The 22,636-nt window shown below is 40.3% G+C and overlaps 1 protein-coding gene across 1 annotated transcript in view; it reads left to right on the plus strand.

The window, feature by feature from the left end:
* The window catches only part of KCND2 (potassium voltage-gated channel subfamily D member 2), a 274,510-nt gene that overhangs the window by 247,085 nt on the left and 4,789 nt on the right, over positions 1 to 22,636 (plus strand). The window contains exons 2-4 of the mRNA XM_075059060.1: positions 10,659 to 10,821; positions 19,705 to 19,803; positions 21,390 to 21,485. Of these exons, the coding sequence (XP_074915161.1) occupies positions 10,659 to 10,821; positions 19,705 to 19,803; positions 21,390 to 21,485 (358 nt within the window). The remainder of the gene's footprint in view (positions 1 to 10,658; positions 10,822 to 19,704; positions 19,804 to 21,389; positions 21,486 to 22,636) is intronic.

Raw genomic sequence — 22,636 nt, forward strand, 5'->3', positions numbered from 1 at the left:
AAACTCCAGTGTTACCTAATGGGACTAAATATGTGGAAGAAACAGCAGAATGTTTTTAAGTTGGAGGGTGTGCCAAAGGGCAAAGACAAACCTGTACTGCAGACTGGGGATTTTCTTTAGTGCTTTGCTGAAAAAAAGCAGAATAAGGAGTTCTGAATTTGCTGGGAATCATCCCTAGATCTTGATCTCCCCATTTAGAGACCTGAAGAGTATTAAAGCCAGCAGTGGTTAAAACCTCTGTCAGTCAGAGTTTTACCTGAAAGTGGGAGCAGCTGGATTTGATTCCCAAGCGAAATCAGCTCACTGATCTCAGTGCTGTGCCCAGTAGCTGTCACAAAAAAGGCATGGCTGTCCTTGCAAACTTCCACAGTGCTTTTCTAGTGTTATTGTGATTTATACTTGGAGTGGTTTGACCTGATGGCTAATATATACTCAAGAGAAATTTAGGAATGGATTGGCAGATCAATGCTTTGTTTTGACTTTGCTGCTATTCAGCACAAGTATTGTAACTTAAAATCTGTAGGAGACATTAATTACATAAAATTTTCAGCAATATTTCTGGGATGAACACCAGACCCAGAATGTACCTAATTACACTGCTAATAGGAAACTTCTCCCCTCCACTGAAGCAAGGTGGCATGTCGAAACATACCCCTGGGCTTCAGAAAGGTGCATTTGAATCTGCACTGAAATCTGTGCTTCACGGCTCAATCCTCATTTTAGTTACAACATTGAAATTTCTACTAAACAGTGTGTTCCTAGAAGAAATGTGTGGGTTTGTCATCTTCCATGTGCTCCTGAAGTGTCTGGGGGAAGAGAGAGCATCCAGGAACCAAGGCCAGGTGGGGGAGATGGGTGATACTTAGCAGCTGCCTTCAGAATCATTTCCCAGGAAGAATGTGTTAAACCCTAGTCCATCCTGCTGGGAATCAATGGAGCCTGCAACTGGACTCTCTTTACAGCCAAGCTTGGCGTAGTCAATAAATCTCACATTGCTCTTGTTTACTATCTGTACTATGGGTTCGTTATTCAGTCTTTAATAGGCACTGTGGCCAGACCCGTGCTTGAAGGCATTGCCCATCTTTCACCCCTAACCTTTAACGTGAAGAATGATTAGAGATGGTGGTATTTTTGAAGGTGGGGCTTTTTATATCCTGATGTTCATGTTGCTTCCAGTTAATGTCTCAAGTAGGAACTGCTGGAAATTCTTCATACTGTATTGTATTTGTATCAATTTATTTAAAATGCTCAGCGTTTGGGATTGGTGTGCATTCATCCTGATTCCTATTTCTCCTTTTCTCCATGTTATATACAGCACTGTCTCTTAACTTTGTATTGCTGTTTAGTCCAGTTCTCCCAAGAAAGGATTTTCTGAAAGAACAAAGAAAGGAAAAAGAAAGGAAAAAGAAAAAAAAAAAAGAAAAAAAAAACCCCTAAACTTTCCTATTCACAGGAACAGGACAAATGAAGATGCATTTCTTTTAACCTAAATGTTGGTACAAATCTGGGAGTGCATTTTCTTTTGCCAGTTAACACAGGTGCTGAGTGAGCTATGCCATTTCAATGATCATCTTGTAAGGTTTATGTCATGACAGTCGTCAAAACCCCCATGCTGTGCCAGAAACCTAACAGCTCCTTTTCCTCTGTCAATGACAGAGATCTGGGAAGTAAGGCAAATTTTACCAGCTCCCCCCAATAAAGATTTGGTCAGAGAAATAACAAGGGTGAGAAACCACATATCAATATTGTGAATAATAATGGCTCACTGTCCAAGTTGGCACCAGAAAAATAAGCTATTCTGAACTTGTCTGTACCTCTTCTTTGAATACTGTGTGCAGTTCTGGTCTTGTTTTCTTGTAAAGAGTATAAAAGAATTGGAGAAGATTCAGAAAAGGGCAAAAGGTATGAACGAATTTAGGGAGTAGATTCTGTATGAGCTGAGTAGGACTTGTCAGGCTAGAAAAGACATAAGGTAAATAGGTATGAGAACACAAGTAGGAGGAGGAGGGTGGCTAGAGATCACACAGCAGCTGCTTTTTTGAATACAAGGACCTGGTTGGGGCACCATACAAAGCAAGGAACCACAGCCAGAATAGTCAAAAGGACACTGACCAAGGAACTGCCAAACAGTGTTGTGAATGCCAAAAATGTGCACGGATTTAAGGGGAAAAAATAAAGCCCATGGAAGTGCAATCCACTAAGGATCACTAACTACAAAGAAATTACAGTTCTGGAACTTCTTGAGTTATTTGTAAGTGGTTGGAGGATGGAAGAGCATTCAAGGATATTATCATGGGTATTTAGCCTACTCCTCTTTTTCCCTATATGTTTGTTTCAGGTTAAATTTTGGAGACTGAATACTAGGCTAGGTGAAGCTTTGGTCTGACCTATTACTGGTATTCTTTTGTTCATTTCTAAACCTTGAAAGAACTGGTCCATTCATCCTATATATATGAGCTTGTGTGTGGGTACATGCACTGACAGAAGAACTGTTGAAAAATTAGGTCCTGACTAAATAAGTAACATACATAGGTCATCGATTTTTAGGAGAAAAGACCTGGGGACATTTTCTCTTAGGGAAGTAAGTCAGAGTTGCAGGAGTAAAGATCAAATTGTCTTTTTTTTTTTTTTTTTAGTTACTGTTGGCTTCACATGAAATAGAGTTAAAAACAAGGGAATGTCTACATCAGGCCCCAGAAAATGCAAAGTATCTGAGTGACAGAGGAAAAGTATATTCTTCCTGTAATCATTTGTACCATCTTATGAATAATTATCCAGCTAAACATTTATTCTCTGCTCATCACCATGGTATCTTAAAGACTTGAAATTCTGAAGTAATACAACAAAGTAATAAATGAATTCTATGTTAATTAGATATAGTATTCCTAGGACTAAAGATGATTTTTAGGAAATGAAGACATTTTTACTTACCTCTGTCTCATTTTTCCAAATCTAGCCCTGGATCATTTCACATTCACACACAGTGGTGTTTTAAAATTAGAATTAGCTCCTAAACAGCATCTTAGATACTTTTCAATTTGTAAATGTACAGGTTGAATCCTTAAGGCATCACAGTTGAAATGCTTGTTTTGAAATTCCACTTAAACTTATTACCAGTAGCAATTTAAATTATCTGTTGTTGGATGTAACATTGAAATAAATGACTAATTAGTGTCAACTTGCCAGCATTTAGTCACCAAGCAGCTTGGAAGCGCTAGGGAACAGCTTTATAACAATTTACAGCACCCTCCTTAGACAAGTACACCATTTTGCAATTGTCAGATATAATTTGACATCTCTATAATATTGCTTTATGCATAGCACTTCTTTTTCTACTCTCAAAATGGATAGTTTCTATTCCATGCTGATTATTTTTTTAACGGGTCTCGAAGTTAAAGTGGTTAACTGATGTTTGCTCCCTTGCAGCCTATCTGCTTAGTCTGAGAGCTAGCCTTGCTGCGAAGGGAGTTACCCGAGATTGGTTTATTCACACGTCCATGGTAGCACAAAGGCAGGGCTTAACCAGTCACTCCTCCTTTGTAGAGTGTGCGGCAGGTCAGCTGATGAATTTTATTGCTGACATACAGCCCTCCATCCACTGTACTAAGCATAAAGCCCCACCAAATACACGCACGGCAGGTCTTTCACCAGGTAAGCCTCTCCACCGCAAAAGCTGGTGCTGGAAGCCTCAATTCTCGACGTTACATCACTTTAAAAAAAGCCAAAAAGGGGTTTGGAAGCACAATCCAATGCCTGCCACGGTGTGCAGAGACCCTCAGCATCGATTGTCACAGTCTCAGTGTCACCTTTTGGCAGGAGAGGGCTTGGGTGCTGGCAGGCACCACGCAGGATGAGGGCACCCACACTTGCTGCAGAAGCCTGCTACCGTGCAAAAGATTGTGCGAAGCTCCCTTTGTCCACAAACTCTAAAAAAGGCCCATTTTCACCTGTGAATGCGGATGGCGGCCAGTGCCTTGTGAGAACCACCGTGATTTAAGTAACACTAGGAAAGGCAGCTTGCAACTTTTGCATCAAGAACAATTTTTCTGCCATGTTGCTTTCCTTATTCATAAAAAGTGTCTGATCTATTCAGAAATATTTTCTTTTTCCTAAAAAGAAACATGCTCATTTTTGCCTCTGAAATCTGGGAAAAAACAAAACAAAACACCACCTCAGTAGCATGTCTGTGTAACTGTAATGCAGCTGTTAGGCGTCAGCTGAGATGTAGCTCTGGTAGTTTAAATAGTCCCCATACAACATGAAGCAGACATCATACTTCTATGATGCTTTGCAGCAGCTCAGGAACAGCTGGGTTATTAGCTTTTCCTATGGAGTGAGGAGAGATGACAAAAAAAAAAAGATATTTTTTACCTTTTTGGATTTAATATTTTATGGTAAATGAAAGCAGAAGGAATTTGGATATCTGGATCTCTGTCTTGACTGCAAGAAGCTGAGAGCATTTCCTTGGGCAAGTCTCGTAACTTTTCCACGCAAAAGTTCCTTTTTTTGACCTTTAAGTACTAAAGCCCACCTTTACAAATCTGTTTAAGCTTCTTGGATGAAAGCTGTGGTGCATGTGCAAAAAAAAAAAAAAAAAATCCCTGAATTTTGTTAGAAATTTTGTATTTCAGAAACTGCTAACTCAGCCAGGTGCAGGGGCAATAGTTTGACTCTTGTGCTGCAGGCTGGAAAGCCCAGGGAGCACTGCCACTCTTGAGAAGCAGATGCGGTTTTCATCATTCATGAATGATCATTCTGGCCAGCGCTTGGAGGAACATTTGTGGACTCCAGAGGGGACCACGTCCATCACTACCAAGCAGAAGAGAGGGCTACTGCAACAGAAGGCCCTTCGCAGCAGTAAAAGCAGCCAGGAAGATTATTTGCAATTCCACGCAGAATCTCCCTAGGCTGGAATAAAATTTGGAATAATCTATGTAATGTTCCACATCTCACAGTAACGGCAATATTTTGTATTATTAGAAATTACTTCTCTGAAATCATTAGGCTATTTTAAGACCTAGGTAAGGCTGCAGATTCATCATGATTACTGTTAGTGTCAGAGAGGCTGGGAATTGCTTTTCTTGCCTTCTCCCCTATGCCGGCACGTAAGCGCGTGCCCAGTTGGGTGCCCGGCCGGCTAAACGTGCGGGCCGACGAGCGGCTGTGTAACCTTCGCTGAGAGTCTCACCAGAGCAGCCTCTGGGGTCTGCCTGCGGCTCCTGGAGAAGAGGAAAAGGCCGTTAGCCAAGCCGGGAAGCAAGAGGGCAGGGGTATCGTCATCCCACCCGGGTGGGTAAAGCGTCCCACCCTGCGCCGAGCAAGCAGGCTGCTGGAGCGTGGGAGGATACGCCTTGTCCTGGAAAGGCAGGGCACCCTCCTGTTAACTCCAGTGCAAAAAGCTTGACCTCTGCCCGATGGCAGGCTAACTCCGCTGGGAAGCGGGATTTGTCTCCCACACCTGAAAACAATGTGCTGTGCTGGCTTCTACAAAGATTGTTTCGTTTCCATGCACTTCGTACTATTATCATTGTTCTTTGGCCATAAATTCCCTCGCTTTTAAAATAAATATTGCCAAGTTAATTTTAATGACTTTTCGTTTATTTTACAACTCATTATTTTCTGACATGTTTTACATGTTTGAAAACAATAATGTTACTAGATTTCCTTTTCAGCAAGTAAGGTGGGAGCAGACAACAGACCTCAATCAATGTAATATTTTTTTAAAGAATGTAAATTATTTCGAAGGAGGTGGGAGAGGGCACGTGTATTTGTAACACGCATTTTAAAATGTTTTTGTATTTGCATTTATTTTTAATGCCATTTATGCCCTCTAGTGTCAGAAAACGTTAATGCAGCTAGGTGTTTTTTAACATTGACCATTTTTTTCCTTAACTCTATCTGTCAGTATCAGCCTAAATATTTGATCTTTGTAAAAATGCACATCCTGGATTTATTCCTACTATATACAATTTCACAGTTTTGGTGCAGAGGTCACCAGGGAGCAGGGGGATGTTTCTATCCAAAGTAAGCTATTCCAAATATGAATTTCTGATCTGTCAAACACACACAAAAATATTGCTAAAATACAATTCCTGTCATTACTCATTTTATTTTCCAAGGCAGGCACACTTATTCTTCACTGAAAAAAAATTACGCCTGTGTTCAAACAAACAGAAGTCAAACAAGCAGCATTGTCCCTCTCATTTGTTAAGATTATTAAAGAAAAGACCTTCTCTGCTCACATCAAGGATAAATGGCCAAAAAGTATGACTCGTTTCAATTATAATTCAGACCTTTGACTTATGAAATATTCCATCTCAGAGCTATCAAAAAACAGTCTTCATTAGATTCAGGAATAAGATAAATAGCCGATGATGCCACAAATACAGCCTCTGTTGTCTGAGATTTCTTGAATTATGGGTATGCAACATCAGATATATTCCACTTATCAGTTAGAAAGGCAGTATCGCTTTGGCAGGTGGATGTCCACGGGTAAGATCTGACGTGGCAATGCTTAGATTTCAGATTGGGCATTTGTAAACCCAAATACATTCATTTTTCCCAAGCTCCTACAACAGCTCAGCCTTTTGTGTGTGATTCAAGCTGCGTTCGTGCCCCCAAATCTGTCACGCAAAGTGCTAAATCACACCCATGTTACTCAGATCAGTACTCTGAAAGATCCGGTATATGCAAAATGATGGAATCCACTGGCTTCCTGTCTTGCCTTGCAGTAAGGAGTCAAATATGCAAAAGTGGTCTGTCACCTGTTGAATACAAGCAAGTGAGACAAAACACACATGCCTTTAAATCCATCCATCTCTGTACCATGTCACTTAGTGAACAGATACCCGTGGACTGCAAGCAATAGCACACGTCTGACCTGTCTGGACTACGTCTAGTGAAACCTGGGCATTAGTTTGTTCATGTAGTTTCTGACTTGTGATTTGATAAAACTTGATTGACACATCTAGTTTGTCATAGCCTTTTCCCTTCCCTTTTCAGCTAATGAAGTAGAATGCACCTGACTGATAACAGGGATCAGTACGACATCTCTTTTTCTTCACTCATCCAGAGCATACAATATTGGGATGACACTTTTGACGTTACAAAATGAGATTGTCAGTACAATTCATAAATGCCCAAGGACTGACTTGAGCTTTGGCCACAACAATATGTGGAACAGAATATGTAGAAAGATATGGAAAGACTGCAACTAGGAAAAAAAGCACGTAAAGGAGAATACATTTGCAGTTCCAGACTGAAGAGCAGTGAGACAAGCAGGGTAGCACTAGATAAAACCTTGAAATAGTTCCCTTTTGAAAAGTGACTCTGTGAAAATTACTTAATAAGATTCCATATTTGTTGTCGCCATGACTGAGGAGATCAGATTTTCTGCAGAATTCAGAATTTGTTTTAGAGATCAAGTATAATTTTTCCACTTTGAAATACAAGCACCACAAAGCTACCCTGCCATCTGAAAATGGAGTTATATTCTTTTTTAGTTTAGACTTTCCAAGGAATAAAGCAATTGCAGGTGGGGTAAAGGAAGAAATTTTCCCTTCGTTTTATGTCATCCAGTTACTTCCATTGGTGATTTTCAGTGATATACGAGGTATAACTAAAGGCAATCTTTAATCCAGCAGGAGGAACTTCATTAACAATTCTGGTCATGGCTACACTAGACTAAAATCTGTGTCACTGTCCCCAAGGAGAGCAAGGCTAACCAGGGTAAATGTAATAAAAACTCCATTTTGTCACAAAAGTGAGCAAATATGTTTCTCACCCTGTGCAGGAAGGATAATTTCTTGGAAGTAATTTTTTCTGACTGTAATTTTATTTTAACTTCTCCAACACACTGTTTATCAACAGGAGAAAAACTGATTATGTAAGAGTTATTAATGATGTGAAAGATATTATTAGCACTAAACAACGGACAAACAACATTACATTCGGAAAATGTCACCGTACTCCAACTGACTCAAGCTGAAATAGAAAAATAATCAAAAGCAAGTTATTTTAAAATAAGCAGTATATCCATCTACCTGTCATTTTGCCCAGAAGGTAAGAAAAACTTTGCAAAATACCTTCATGTATCAAACAATCCTAATTTTTCTTATTTTGCTCTGTAATACTGAAATACCATGAAAAGGCATCTCCTTATGTCAGTAGGTAGGTCCAAACGTAAATACTGAAATGTTAGGGACGGATCAGCTAATAGCTCCTGTCACCACTCCTAAAGCATCTGTCTTTACTTGATTCACATAATTATAGTGTCACATTATCAACAGGATGAACTATATCCCTGAGCAACTTCAAACCAAATTAACTAGAGCCAGCAATGCCTTCTGTCCAGCAGCCATCAGTGACAATGTGAGCTTATGAAGGAAGGTTCAGCAGTTTAGCATTTCAAGTGGTAGGCAACTAAATATAGGTTTAGGAATCTAATTTAAGAGATCTGCTCCAGTAATACCGGGCATGTGTAAATTTTGCATTTCAAGGTCTGGTTGTGTCATGTGTGTGTAAATACATATTGCCTTTTAAATAGCTTTCTGTTGACACACTTTGATTTAATTTAAGCAACTAGTTGGATTGTATCTAAAAGGATTAAGTACAACAGTAACAAATACCATAAACCAGTAATGATTAGCTATTTGATCCTAGGACTTCTCCCCTAAGCTTGCCAACCTGGCCCCATGCCCACCGCTCTGCCAGAAAAAAAACCTGGGGTTAGTTAGGTGTCGGGGATCCCATTTGTCAAAGGGACCTTGAAAGGTCATTTATCCACTTCCCTGCCCAAAGGAAAGAACAGCTGTGCATGCATCACTCCTGACAGCTGATAGTCAGCTCTGGCTTTAGGAAGATAAGCACCAAAAATGCCTATGTTGTGAGGTGCAAATGTTGATGTGAAGGAAAGCATGACTCTCTTTCTAGTATTTTTCCAGTTTTATACATCTTGTAATTAAGACCAGATATATAAATAATTTAGAAGATGGATTCTATTACATTATGTATTTTTATTCAGTCCTGCCTGTCACAAAATGAGAATCTAATAGCATTCAAATTCTAAGCAGGTGAGGGGGGTTATCGGTAGAAATATTAATGTATTTTTTCCTGTGAATATTTTACACTTGGGCATGCTTTATAAAGCAACTAAACATTTGTTTTACACAACATGTTCTTTGTCAATAGTCTAAGACTTGGTCATCTATATTATATCTGCCTGGATGACATCTTATTTGAATATTTACGTTAAACACCTTTCTCTTATCTTACAAAATGCAAACCATTCATCTTCACCTACAAGGCAATACATCATCTCCTTTTGACATATGCTGAGCTCTCATTGCTGGAAGGTGTTCTCTAACCCCATATAGATTCTCCATCATCTGATACCCTCATCCCTTTAACCCCTCCTTCTTGTGATTAGGTGCACAATTTGGACCACGTGACTTGAAGAGTCCCCCCAACTTCTCTATTATTTTTCCAATTCCTGCTGAACAGACAGGTTTTGTTCTCCAAAAAGCATTTTCCAAACACAGCCCCTCCTGCAGTTTTATTTCTTACCTTTTCTTGTGTTAACAGTTTATAAATTCTTTGTAATAGGGAATGTACTATCTCTCTGCTCACAAGCATACTAAACTCACATGCTACAAACAATATTTAATAATAACTTAAAATCCAGTAAAGTTAAAAACCAAATGGTAACTTGAAAGTAATTTATCTCTTTGTTAAACTCTGCAGTATGTAATTACATACTTGTCCTATAGAACATGGCACTCCACAGAGTGCAAAGAGTGGATATCTCTTAATAAGCTGTCACTGGAGTGCCTCTACATACTTCAGGAGCGCTATGTTCTTACTTGCTGGACAAAACAATATCCAGCATCATAAAGAAAGGTGGTAGCCCTAGCAATTCTGAGTGCTGCCAAGATTTGCAGTTAGAATTGGGTCGCCTGCTTGCTTGTGGCTTGAGTTTTTTATGTTTGCTTTCAGCTGGACCATAGAAGGGACCTCTGGAGGTCAGCTAGTCCAGCCTTCCACTCAACGGCAGCCTATCAACAATAGGTTAGGTCAGCCACGCTTTTGTCTAGACAAGTGTTGAAAATAACCAAGGATAGAAAGTCCATGATCTCCTGGGCAACCTGTGCCAAAAATGTGCTACCCTCCTAAATGAAAGTACTATATCAGCTTAAGTGAGACAATGGATTTTTCAGCTTGGCATCTAACTTACCAAGTGGAATCCCTAGGATCTTGACAGTGGAAAGGGATGAGTTCTTCCAACAAGCAAACGGAGTAAGGACTTTTAACTTCAACGCTGATTTTTTTTTTTTTTTTCCTTAGCAAGGTCACTCTCTCTCCATTGCAATAGAGGCAGCCTGGGAAGACGACAGGTGGGTGAAAGATAGTTGCCCACAGTTTGATGAACAGGATACCCAAAATTAGCTAGTTAAAAATTTAGCAAAATTAGCAAATTAAAGTTACATGTGCACAACACTAGGCTTGCTGTATATGTATGCATATGTGTATAAACTATTATTTATATGCAGTGAGTATTATTTGCAAGAGAAGTAAAATGTATTGTGCAATTAATTCATCTTGCAATTCAATACTTATAAAAGATTTTGTCTTTACTAAGCGTTTTGTTTTTTTTAACCCAGATATGGTGACATGGTGCCGAAGACAATCGCTGGCAAGATTTTTGGTTCAATATGCTCCCTGAGTGGGGTTTTGGTCATTGCTCTGCCAGTTCCTGTAATTGTCTCCAACTTCAGCCGTATCTACCACCAGAATCAACGAGCAGACAAGCGCAGGGCCCAAAAGGTGAGCTCCTAATTTTTCCCCCTTTTGTTGTTGAGCAATAGATAAAGTATGACTTTCTATATGCTGTGCATCCTCAAAGTGAGTATTTCTTAGCAAAAGGACTACTATACGTATGTGCTACATGCCTAGCCCATGTCCTAGATGCAAATACTGTGTTATTTTTATTAAAAAACAAACCAAACCAAACAAAAAAAATGGTTCATTTGTCTTTTCTGTCAAAATTTACAGATCTATTATTGTGTTAATTCATCCTACCTGTTAGACTAGATCTAGTATTTTAAGGCAATAGCTGCTGTCCCACCCACTGAAGATTCTTCTGTGTTTTTCAGGCAGACTTTCTTTCCACCAGAGTCTTCTGAGGAAAAAAACAACCAAACAACAAAAACCCTAATTATGATTTCTAACATCTATCCTAACAGCCTGCTTCACTAATCCCTGTGTTTAATTCCCAGGTTCAGTCTCTGGAGAATCTGATTATTGGGGAACTTGTCTCCTCAGCTCTACTTTGCTTAAAAGGCTTCAGAAAAAGAGCTTAATCGGGAAAAGCCAAAAGCAAAAGTCTGTTTTTCAGCTTCCTTGATTTGCTGAGTCTCTCACTAATATAACAACGAGCTCTACAACATGACAGTTTCCCTCCCTGACCCATATGGGCAAGGTCAGGAGCCAGGAAAAACTATTACCCAGGAGAGATGCAGCCAAGCCTGGGCAGTCACCTTCCTCTCCACATCACTGCCGATGTACTGGTCCCAGTGCGTTTTGCCCACCCCTGCCATGCCAAGCAGCTCAGGGAGCCTCCATCGGCACCTGAAGCCCTAATAAAGAAGCCGAGCTGCATCGCCTTCTGCTGCTCTGCTGACGGCGGTCGGGAGGCTCTGGATGCAGCACAGGTTGCAAGATTGCCAAGGCTGAGGTGTCACCACTTGGGCTTTTGGTGGTCCCATGGCCTCTCTTCAGAGGTCCTGAGCCTCCAGTGATCCAGGATCCAGGGAGAGCAGGATCCTTGCCCACAGAGGTGTGCAGGCAAACCATGGTTGGGGACTACATATATATATATATGTATATATATAGGCCAGGGAACACAGGCAGACTCAGGCTGCATCTGCCTCATATAGACAACAGGTCCAGGTTTAAAGAGACAAAATGTTCATGTGTTTCTTTCTGGCCACCTTTTTGACTGACTTCTTCATAAAAAGGAAGTGAAGTAAATGTATGCAGTGATACCATTCCCAGAACACCTTAAAATCAGGAGAAACAGGTACATCGCCAAGAAAGTCAGTCATAGGCCCAGGCTGAAGATATTGCACCCTTGAATGGCCGCATCTTGGAAGAATGCTGTCAGATGAGGAAAACGGCCGTAAAAGAAACCAGGCCTATCACAAAAATGTCATACCTTTCTAGAAATCTGATTTCAAATATAGACTGCTTCAGTGATCCAAACAGTATACCTTACCTATCTACTAATTCCATCCACCCTTTTGCATGCCGTTTTGTCCCACATGCTAGCTCCAGCCAAGCGTTCCCCTCTCCCAAAGCTGGAAAACGCAGACAACATGTCATTTCCGCACTACGTTGTTTTTGTCAAGAACTTTTCCACTTCTGTTTGTGTAACGGCTGCAGACAGAGAAAGAACAGTATGTATCAGCCACAACACAGTGCTTCATTACAGTGCCTCTGAGCATTGCGCCAGTCATGGGTAACAGATCTGCTTGATCCCAGCAATCAATGTGCCTGCTCTGAGCTTTCATAGTAACCGCAGACACAACCAGCCTCAATTCAGATAGAAACTGTCTCCTACTGCATGTCATGAAACAGAATTTTCTATGCCTGCTTTACACTAGCCAGTGAAAAAGAGACGGACACTAGAAAATACCTTGCAAAAATTAGATTGGCAGACTGGCTGCTATTCCCCATAATCAATTCCTGAAGAGAAGCTGCTTGAGTTAATAACTGACTTTTTCTCCTTGCAAAACAATGAGCTCATTGTATGTTTCAAACAAGAATATGAAGTGATGAATGGTGATCCTGCCAAGTGTCTTTTCCTCTGCTCCCCAGAACAATGCCAACAGCAAGGACGAGATATTTCCTCTGACTGTGTTTATGCCCTTCTTGCTTTGGAGAAAATGGCTTGGAGGTCTGTTTAACTTAGCCCTGGATGTGTGTTTCATTGATATCTCCTATTGCAAAGCTAATCTCTCTCAATTTAAAATGACGGAGATGTTGAACAGAGTATTGCTCTGACCGACTGAAGAAAAATCAACAACATGCACTTCTTGGGTACTGTATAGTCTGTATTTAGCAATATTTAGCTATGAAGTATAGCCTTGCTTTCACAGGAGGGTTCTACTGCATTGTATAAGAATATTCAAGCAAAAAGGTCACTTTATTGAAGTTTGAAATTCCTTCTTCATTCAATACAATAGAAGCTTTACACAGTTTTCTAAAATAAATGTTTTCCTAAGCACCAACCTTATTTCTATTCTCTAAGGCTGAAGAGCATAAGCTTGAAAGAAGATGCTGTTTCATGGAGCACAGCATGAACCCCTGCAGGCGATAGTACCTCCTGCTGGCTATAACAGCTTACATCTGATTGAGAGAGTTGTATATTTGAATTGTGCAACTTTTATCAATAGCTCATACAGAAGTTTAATCAAGGAAGTCTTCAGAAATGGCAAAACATTTGGGCTGGAAGGAAACTCAAGAGAAAGTTCTCTGTTGAAGAGCTGAAATCTAGTCCCAGGAGCACTGGCAATTTTCAGCAGAAAATTTTTGTCATTCGTATTAGGTTTGTTCAAGAGCCGTGTGACCATCAGTATATGCATTTACTGAGTTCTGCACAATCATTCAAGATTAGACAATTCCATTTGTTTCTATTTGGCAAAAAGATCCTGAACGTTAATGCTCAGGAGAAGACAGAAGAGAGAAATTTATATACCATCTCATTTTGAATGCATTTTAAAGGAAGGTCCTGCTTCCAACCATGGAAAAACGTTGTAATTACCTTGAAATACCGCTTTGTAATACAGCTGATACATAGGCAGGAGAGGCCAGCTTTCCCCTGCACTACAGGGAACTCATTGGCACTCAATATAAACAAAAAAAAAAGATTAAAATAAAAAATAAAGAAAAATCACCTGTGCTTATCAGAACATTTTCTTCTATCAGATAATAAGGTCCAAGGATCGGACCTATCCTGACATTAAATATATAAATAATCCAAAACAGGTATTGGAATTCAGGGCAGAACTAATTATGCCCTGTAGTCTTACTATGCTTTTTCCTCGAGCAGATTTATGACTACTGAGACAGTTTTGTAGAATCCTATTTGTGGAGCTTTTCTCAGCTAGAGACAACTTTAAGAGGCCAACTTATTTTGGTTACCTATCAGTGCCTTCAGGTGGCAAAGTTAATGACAGATGTGTTGCGACCGGTCCATGTGGGAAGGAAAGGAAAGGACAGAAAAGGAAAAAGAAAGGTTTAGGTAAGTTTGGATACAATTTCCTGTTCTGTTATTGATAGGTATCAAGGGTTAAGGTATGGCTAGACCCTCAGAGTGCCGTATTCACTGGGCTGACTACCAGCCCAGGGAAGGGGAAGGAGGAGGCCCAGCTATCCTCCTGGAACGGGGGTCCGGCCACTCAATGGCAGCTTGGCTGCAAAGATCCATCCCAGCGTACTGCAGCAGCTCTTATGATGACAGTGTCTTCCTTACCCTGATCGAAGCATTCCTTGCTAGATGCCTTCCCTGTTTTCCACACATCTGTTTTTCTGCATCTTTTGAAGGCAAGAGCCTTGTATCCTCTTAGCCAGCAAGTCCTAAGTGCAGGTCCATCTGCCCATTATTGTTCATTACCTGATAACTGAAGGAGCCTTAATTTTACCTGCCCAAGCACTTTCTCCCTAAAGTGACTTTGCATGGTGTCTCAACAGAACACCCAAACAGCTATCATCAGCTCCAAAACCTGACATAAAATTCAACCTGAATCTTTCATGTGAGTATGGTCGTCTACTTTCACATAGCAAAATATACCCTGAAGATTGGCTTGGCTTTATTATCGATTGTACATGATGTATTTATCTGTCAAGTTATGAATAATTAGTTACTAGATAAATATAAATAGCTCTAGGATAAATTGAAACAACAACTACTTAACAGCACCTGGCAGTCTAGAGCTGAGCATTTGCAGTAGAGAACTCCGCTAGCCATTGTGACTTCTTTAAATGAGATAGGCTATTAATCTCAGTGGGGTTGCAGAGACGCAAGTAACAGAATAACTTACCCTAGGTTTTTGAATTTAGCACAAAAGCTGTAAAACTTGTGTTTACTGAACAATAATTTGAACAGAATGTGAAAGCAAGGCGCGACTCAACAAGTATATGAACCTTATTTAATTCCATATCCATTAGTGTACAAAGTAAACAGCATTTTCTTCCTTACTGCATGCTAACATCCCATAAATTATTGTCAGCTAATCTGAAGTTTAATTATTTGCAATTACTGAAAATTAGAAAATCAGAGCATGAAATGTGGGCTCGATTTTTCACTTGAAAACAAATGTACAGGATGGATTTATGAAAGGCCAAGCGTAAACAACAATGTGACTGATTTTTGGATAATTTTGGCCATTGCTCTAGGAGCCACAGTGTGTGGTTTAACCCCAGCAGGCAGCTAAACACCGCCCAGCCACTTGCTCACTCCTCCCCAGCGGGCTGGCGGGGAGATCAGAAGGGTAAAAGTGCAAAAAATAATGGGTGGCGATAAAGACAATTTAATATTTTTTTAAAAGAAGGGGGGAAAAAACCAAACTCAAGAAAAAAGTGATGCAAAAGAAAACAATTGCTCACCACCAACCAACTGATGCCCAGCCTGTCCCAGAGCAAGGGCAGCCCCTGTCAACTTCCACCCCCGTCCAGTTTTATTGCTGAGCACGACATCCTATGGTCTGGGATACCCCTTGGGTCAGTTGGGGTCAGCTGTCCCAGCTGTATCCCCTCCCATCTCCTTGTGCCCCCCAGCCTCCTGCTGGTGGGGTGGGGTGAGGAGCAGAAAAGCCCTTGGCTCTGGGTAAGCACTGCTCAGCAGTAACGAAAACATCCCTGTGTTATCAGCACTGTTTTCAGCACAAATCCAAAACAGAGCCCCATACTAGCTACTATAAAGAAAATGAACTCTGCCTTGATCAAAACCAGTACACACAGAATGACTGTGAAGGAATTCTTACTTTTTAATTGTACAAGATCATTAAAAAAAATAACCATAAGGTAAATAATTAGTAATTTTTGAGTTTTGATAGTAAGATAGCTATGTAGTGTGGAGAGCAGCAGAAGAGAGACAACAGGAATTATCTAAATACTAAATTACCTAGGCTACCTAGGCTTCTTGCATAGGAAATTGAAGAGAGGCTCTTGCCAAAAATGATTGCCAGTACTGCAGTAAGCCCCACCCTAAAGCATTCTTGATAAAATCTCTCTCTTAAAACAGCTGGACAGCTGAGGGTGTCTTGAGTGTTAAAAGCTGGATGTTGTAAATACCCCGCAGTGCTACATTTAGCACTACTGAAAACCTTGTGAAAATAAATGTTTATATTTCTAAAACTGACAGAGCTAGCTGTTGTTGACTAACAGCGAATTCCTTCGTAAGGTTTCTATAAATGCAGCCATAGACAAGGATCCACCTCTAAGTTGTAAAATTTGAAGCTATGGGGAAAAAAAAGGGATGCATTCAAAAGAGAAGTTCAGTGCAAATACAAGGGATGCAGTAAGAATTACAGCTGATCATTGATTTCTTTAGGAAGTCTCAGATGAGATGATTATGGTGGAATTTCATCAGAATAAGTAAAAGAACTGTATTTCAGTACATTAGTTTTGTCCTAGACAATGTAAAAATTACTAAAATCAGACTCTCACATTCAGTGGCTGACAGGGACAATCTCACAGCAAAGATAATCTACTGCAGAACTTTACTCCTTTCTTTTTTTGCTAGATATTCCATGAAAGAGGAGAGTCAGGAAGGGCTTTGTGGTGGTCGAAAGGGGCAGTTATCACTCCTTTTTTGTTGTACGTGACAGAGAATGCAGTTCGCAGACTAAAGGAAAATACTGTTCTTCTGTAATCAGTTTTCCTGATGTCATCACATCATTTTGGTGTCCTTCATGGGAATTCAATCCCCAGCGCACAGCCCATAAAATCCTGTGGCTGACATGAGCTTTTAATGATTCCTTGATGGAAAATGTGAGGAGTCACGAGACTACTCATGCTACAGGCTCTGATACAAATCAGAAAGAAGCACTGAAAAGAAATCCTACCGCTTTAACAGATTTGTAAACAGCTCCAGTTTCAGAAGTATTTTCTGTAAGCTGAAGTATGAGCATGGAAGCCACAGTATCTGGTTCCTGTCTTGGTAATAGATTTATTGTCTTCTCTTTGGTAAATGATGTAAATTCAGGCCATCTGAATGAGTCTCAACTAGAAAGATGTAAGCTATTACTTCCCACCTCACAAAAGCTTTTAAGACACAATAAATTCCTATTTGCAAAGCAATTTGAAATCTTCACATGGAAAGTACAATCTTCATATTATATGTGTTGTAGCACATTGATATATTAAGATAGTCTGATGAACCATTACACTTTTTCTATTTCTTTATTAAACCATGCTGCACCATAATTATTGCTTCAGTCACTGAAAGAGAAAATGAATATGCATGCTAAAAGGAATAGCATAACTAATGTATGTAAAATGTTTGTTCATTAAATCTAATGAATCTCCCTGTATAAAGAGCACACTGAAAAGTACCATAGCTAAAACATTTGTGACTGAAATCACTTATTTATGGGACTCCATGTTGCACCCTGCAAAGGCATCTCTAAAGCATCTCGAGCTCCTAAGGCTAAACAGTCATGCTAAGAGAGACTTTTAATGTATTTATGAACATAGCACGGTGCACATGTCCCAACCCATGACTACTCTGTGGTGCAGGTAAAGTTCTTCCCCCAGCCTTCAGCCTGTCATGCTGGCGTTGAATCTCAAGAGCTCCACCCTGAAAATAAGCTATTTTCTGCCTGGCCAAGGGCATTTTTAATTGCTAGTCCGTGAGGACTCAGTCCTAACCACGTTGGTAGCCCTGGATGTGCCACCAAGGAGCCCGTGTGAGCTGTGGGGCTCAGTGAAAGAGCCCTGACTGGACATTTACCCCCAGTCCAGCCCCTGGGGACCTGCTCAGGGTGACGGAGTGTGGAGCTGCAGGTGTCCTTTCAGTGCTAACAGCAGGAAGGGGAAAGAAGAAGGGGACCTCTGGGGAGGCACGGTGCAGGTGATGGGGGAGCTTTGCTCCTTACCGCTAGAATAAGATGCATTAACTGCATTGTGGGAAAGGCTGTGTGCACCGAGGAAGGTGACAAACCACTGTGTTATTCTAAAACAGCCAATATATCACAAAATCAGGCAACAGCCTCTCATGTGAGCTTTTTGACTCAGTGATGCACACATGCCCAGCATTATCTTATTTTCTTTCAGAACAATTAAAAGTTAATAAATACATGACATACATATAACATAAGCCAGATTCTAGTCATGTTAGCTGTCATGAATTTCTTGGCTTGCTATTGAGAAGATCTGTGAGTTTGAGGCTGTGAGCGCAAAGCAGCATGGTGTTGAGCCATTCCTCATCATCAGTTAATTATTAATCATGCCAGAGAGATCTGGCGGCTGCAGTGACCAGGCTGCTTCCCTCCTTAAGTGTTCAGGGATTCTCAGTCATTTCATGCTGACATTTAATGCCACACAAATTCGGGGAAGGGAGGGGAATTGCTCCCCTGATTTTTCTGAAAATATCAGCTGAGTAATTATCAGATATGGAAATCCCTATTAACATAGCAAAGTTGTTTTTTCAAGTTCTTCACTGTGTCTCCTTCTGTGCTTCAGCAGCCGTTCAACTCCAGATGCTGCTTGGCATTTGGCTTTCAGAATCAGAAACATAACCATGAAGACAAACCCAGACTCCCTCTTGCACATGTAACCAGCCACAGATATTACAGAACCAGGAAGCCATCCTAGAAATCCCATGAAAGCTTCTGGTTTCCATATTATTGGTTGAGAGAGTCTTCATGCTTTCCCCTGATGTTGGCTTCTAACTGTTGTACAAAAGTCAGTGGATGCAAAGTGTTCTTCACTCATGAGCCACCTTCTGCTCTGGAATGAAAGTCACCTTCATAAGCAATGAAGCGCACCTGAGAAATCTCAAATCTCTCCCAGCAATTTGACGGCTGGAGTCTCGGAAAAATCAGGTTATGAACAGATTATGACCAATGATGACAAGTGTTAAGTCTGTTTACACCCACAGACACGGAGAGGTAAAAAGGCTTTTAAAAGGCCTGGCAAGCATTCAGGAGCTTAGCTGGGTGACAGCATAAAAAAACACTACCACATTCTGCTACTCTAAAAACCCAGAAGGCTCTGAGAAACCAGCTCACGGCAGTTGCAATATTATTATGTTTTTTCCGACCCATTTATTCCCCTTTAAAGAGATTTTCACTGCAGGAGCAGCTGAGATGGATGCCCATGTTTCTGATCCACAAGGCATAAGGAGAGGCACGGTTGCAACAATGCAGAAAAAAGGAGGCACTTACATGCTCATCTGCCTAGTCCCTTCTCCAAAATCATTGTTCTTGTCAGCTGATGCATGCAAACAAATAAAAACTTCTGTCATTTGCATTTTAAATGGGCAGACGCTCATGATTTACTCCACCTGGAGGACACACGCAATGCAGCCTTTTAGTTGTTATGATATTGGCATTCATAAGCAGCTGATTCCAATTAGCAGTTTTAGATAAACAGAATAATGGATACGAGTACAAGTGACACTCTTCCTTTTGTCTATTTACACAGAAAGCCAGACTTGCTCGAATTCGTGCAGCAAAGAGTGGGAGTGCTAATGCCTACATGCAGAGCAAACGAAATGGCTTACTGAGTAACCAGCTGCAGCAGGTAATGCTTTTATATCCTCCATCTCCAGAGTAACAGCTTAATGACAGCCCAGCAGTAGCTTATTCTATTTATCACCAGGGCAAGTCAACTCGAGTCTTTAGGCAACGTTATCTTTAGAGGTAGATTAAAGAAGGATGAATTGGACAATTACTATTGTTAAATGATCTTATGAGAGTCGATGACGGGGTATTAAAAGATGAGGGAATTGGCCAGATAGAAGTGCTAGATTCAAATGTAACCCACGTTTTTAGAGTTACATCCTGTAGAAGACCTCATTAAGAAAGTACAGAGCATTTGCCTCTTAGGAGGTAGGTTGGATTTTTCTCCTTCGGCTTTAGACATGTAGAACATGGGTGACAGAACCAGGCTTCAATATCAGTGAGGGAGAGAGGTAGCTCCAGGGTACTGTTTGCACGGAGGGCTGTTGCAGAGTGGAAAGCATTCGTCCCTGGAAGCACCTATTTGCTCTAAGGAGAATCACATTGAAATCTAACTTTACCTGAAGCAAATTCCCCTGTTACCCCTGCTGAGGAAGCCAGGACCGGTGGCGGGAGCCCCGGGCAGCAGCTGGGACTGGGATGCGCAGCGACCCACGCTGCTGGAGACGGGCCCTTGGCTGCTCGCAGCTCCGGCCAGCTGAGAAAGACTGAAGACACAATGTTGTTTAATCCCTGCCATTTTCTGGCATTTAGGCAACTCCTTGAGGGATACAGGAAGGCTTTCATTCCTCTATGCCCTTTCTGTTCAATGTGCGTTAAGAAGGCAAATGCTTTAACCTATAGCCAGAAGAGGAGGAAGGGGCTGTCTGTCCGTCCGTCCATCCGTCCGGTCTAGCACAAAAGACGAGCAGTGAGAGCCCTCGCTTCCTCTCCTGCTTGAAAGAATTCAAATCTTTGAACTAAAAAAAACACCAAATAGCTTAATTGCCATGCAGATTTCGAATATCCTAAAGTTGAATTGTAATCTTTCCTATTATTCCACTTCCTCCCCTATTTAGTTTTCTGCTTTCTAGTGAATAATTATGAAAGCAATTGATAAACAGTGGATGTTTTCTACTTAATTCTTCATTCTGTCTCAGTAACATCTGCTATATGCCTTCCAAACTCAGCAGATTGGGATCACTGACATGAATTTTTGTGTAAGCAGCAATACCACAAATTCTTTAGTGCTATGAAATGATCCCAGGAGGACAACTATGTTTAATTTCCTTCAAATGAGGCACATTTCCAGGAAAAAAAATATTTTACTGTCACTTAAATTTATGATAATTTTAAGTATGCGTTGATTCAACATTCAAAGCTTACATGTTGATTGCACTTGTAAATTGTACTATTCCATCTATGCATAAAAAGACCTAAGATGGAAACATTTAAAAGGAGGTACAAGGGAAGGAAAGAAAATATTTTGATTAAAAAAACCAAACAAGCAAAAGAGAGCTCAGGTCCAAAACAGTTTGGGTTATACTGTGTAGATGAAGCATTGCAGTTATGCTACCGCATGCAATCCAGATTAGTTCTGATCAAATATTTGGATAACAACCCTCTTGTTCATAAATGAGAATAATACGGAGTTTTATGTATTAACAGTCCTCCAGTGAAGAAGAACAGGCCTTTGTTAGCAAATCTGGCTCTTCCTTTGAAACGCAGCACCACCACCTGCTTCACTGCCTGGAAAAAACTACGGTAAGAAAAGCAAACTGTGTTTTCCTGTGAATTCCAACACCAGCCTGTTTTTGAATGTTTTTGGTATTTCTTCTAATTACTAAGCCTTTATATGAAAGCAGTTAACTGGAAAGAAAAGCCATTTTATCTTATTTTAAGGCATTATGCCCACTGCATATAAATAACCGAGCGATCCTGGATGAGAGCCTCATCTAGGGTGGCATCAGTGAGATGACATCAGTATAGCCAAGCTGTATGTGTGACCTTCAGTATGGTTTTCATACACTCCATAATGTTATCATCTGCACTTTTCTGCAGTATAGCTCATAAAACACAATTTGTAATCCTTACACATTCAATATTCAGTGCAGTCAAAGAAAGTTTTTGCCTGAGCACATGTTGGGCTTTTGTGCAGGGAGAGCTGCTGAGTGTTTCCTCGGACGTGAACACGATTCTCACTGAAGTGACCGTAAAACAGGATCCCCAAGCATCCTATTTTGAAACTTCAAGTGCTTAATCCAGATGCAGGCGCAAAGCTTCAAAGTCTTTTGGCTCCAGTTTAGACATTGAGATCTCTGTAGAAATCACTGATGTCATTCATAACAGCCTAAATATGTTCGTCTAGATTTGAAAATCCCTATAAATCAAAAGGACTACTTATTATGTGCTCTCTATATTTTTCCCTGGTCAATATCTGAATAATTATACAGCCATAAAGGATAGTAAACTACAGCAGAGTTATGATTCAGTAATAACTAAGTGCCATGTTTACTAATAGTATATTTCTGGACAGAAAACATCACAGCAATAACCCTAGTCATCCCTAAATTTACAGTTTCCTCTTTTATCATTTCCTAAAGAAACTAAGAACATAAATATTAGTTATATTAAATTTAATCTTTGTAGATTTAGGAATTTCACATAGGGCACACTAAAACTATCTCCTTGTACTTTCATATTTTTGCGGGGGCTACGTTGTCATGTAGAATTTACTTTATATTATAGGTAAGTTGGTTAACATCCATTAAACTACCATTTACAAATTTACATCTAGTTGTGTAAGTTCCAGCTGCATGTAAAAAATTATATGATTTCTTTTTATGTTTTGTATATAGAGTGGAACTTTATGCTATTTTGTCTTATCTTTATAGTCTAGTTTTAGATTTTCATTA

Source organism: Buteo buteo, chromosome 28 (assembly GCF_964188355.1).
Source record: "Buteo buteo chromosome 28, bButBut1.hap1.1, whole genome shotgun sequence".
Classification (NCBI taxonomy): Eukaryota; Metazoa; Chordata; class Aves; order Accipitriformes; family Accipitridae; genus Buteo; species Buteo buteo.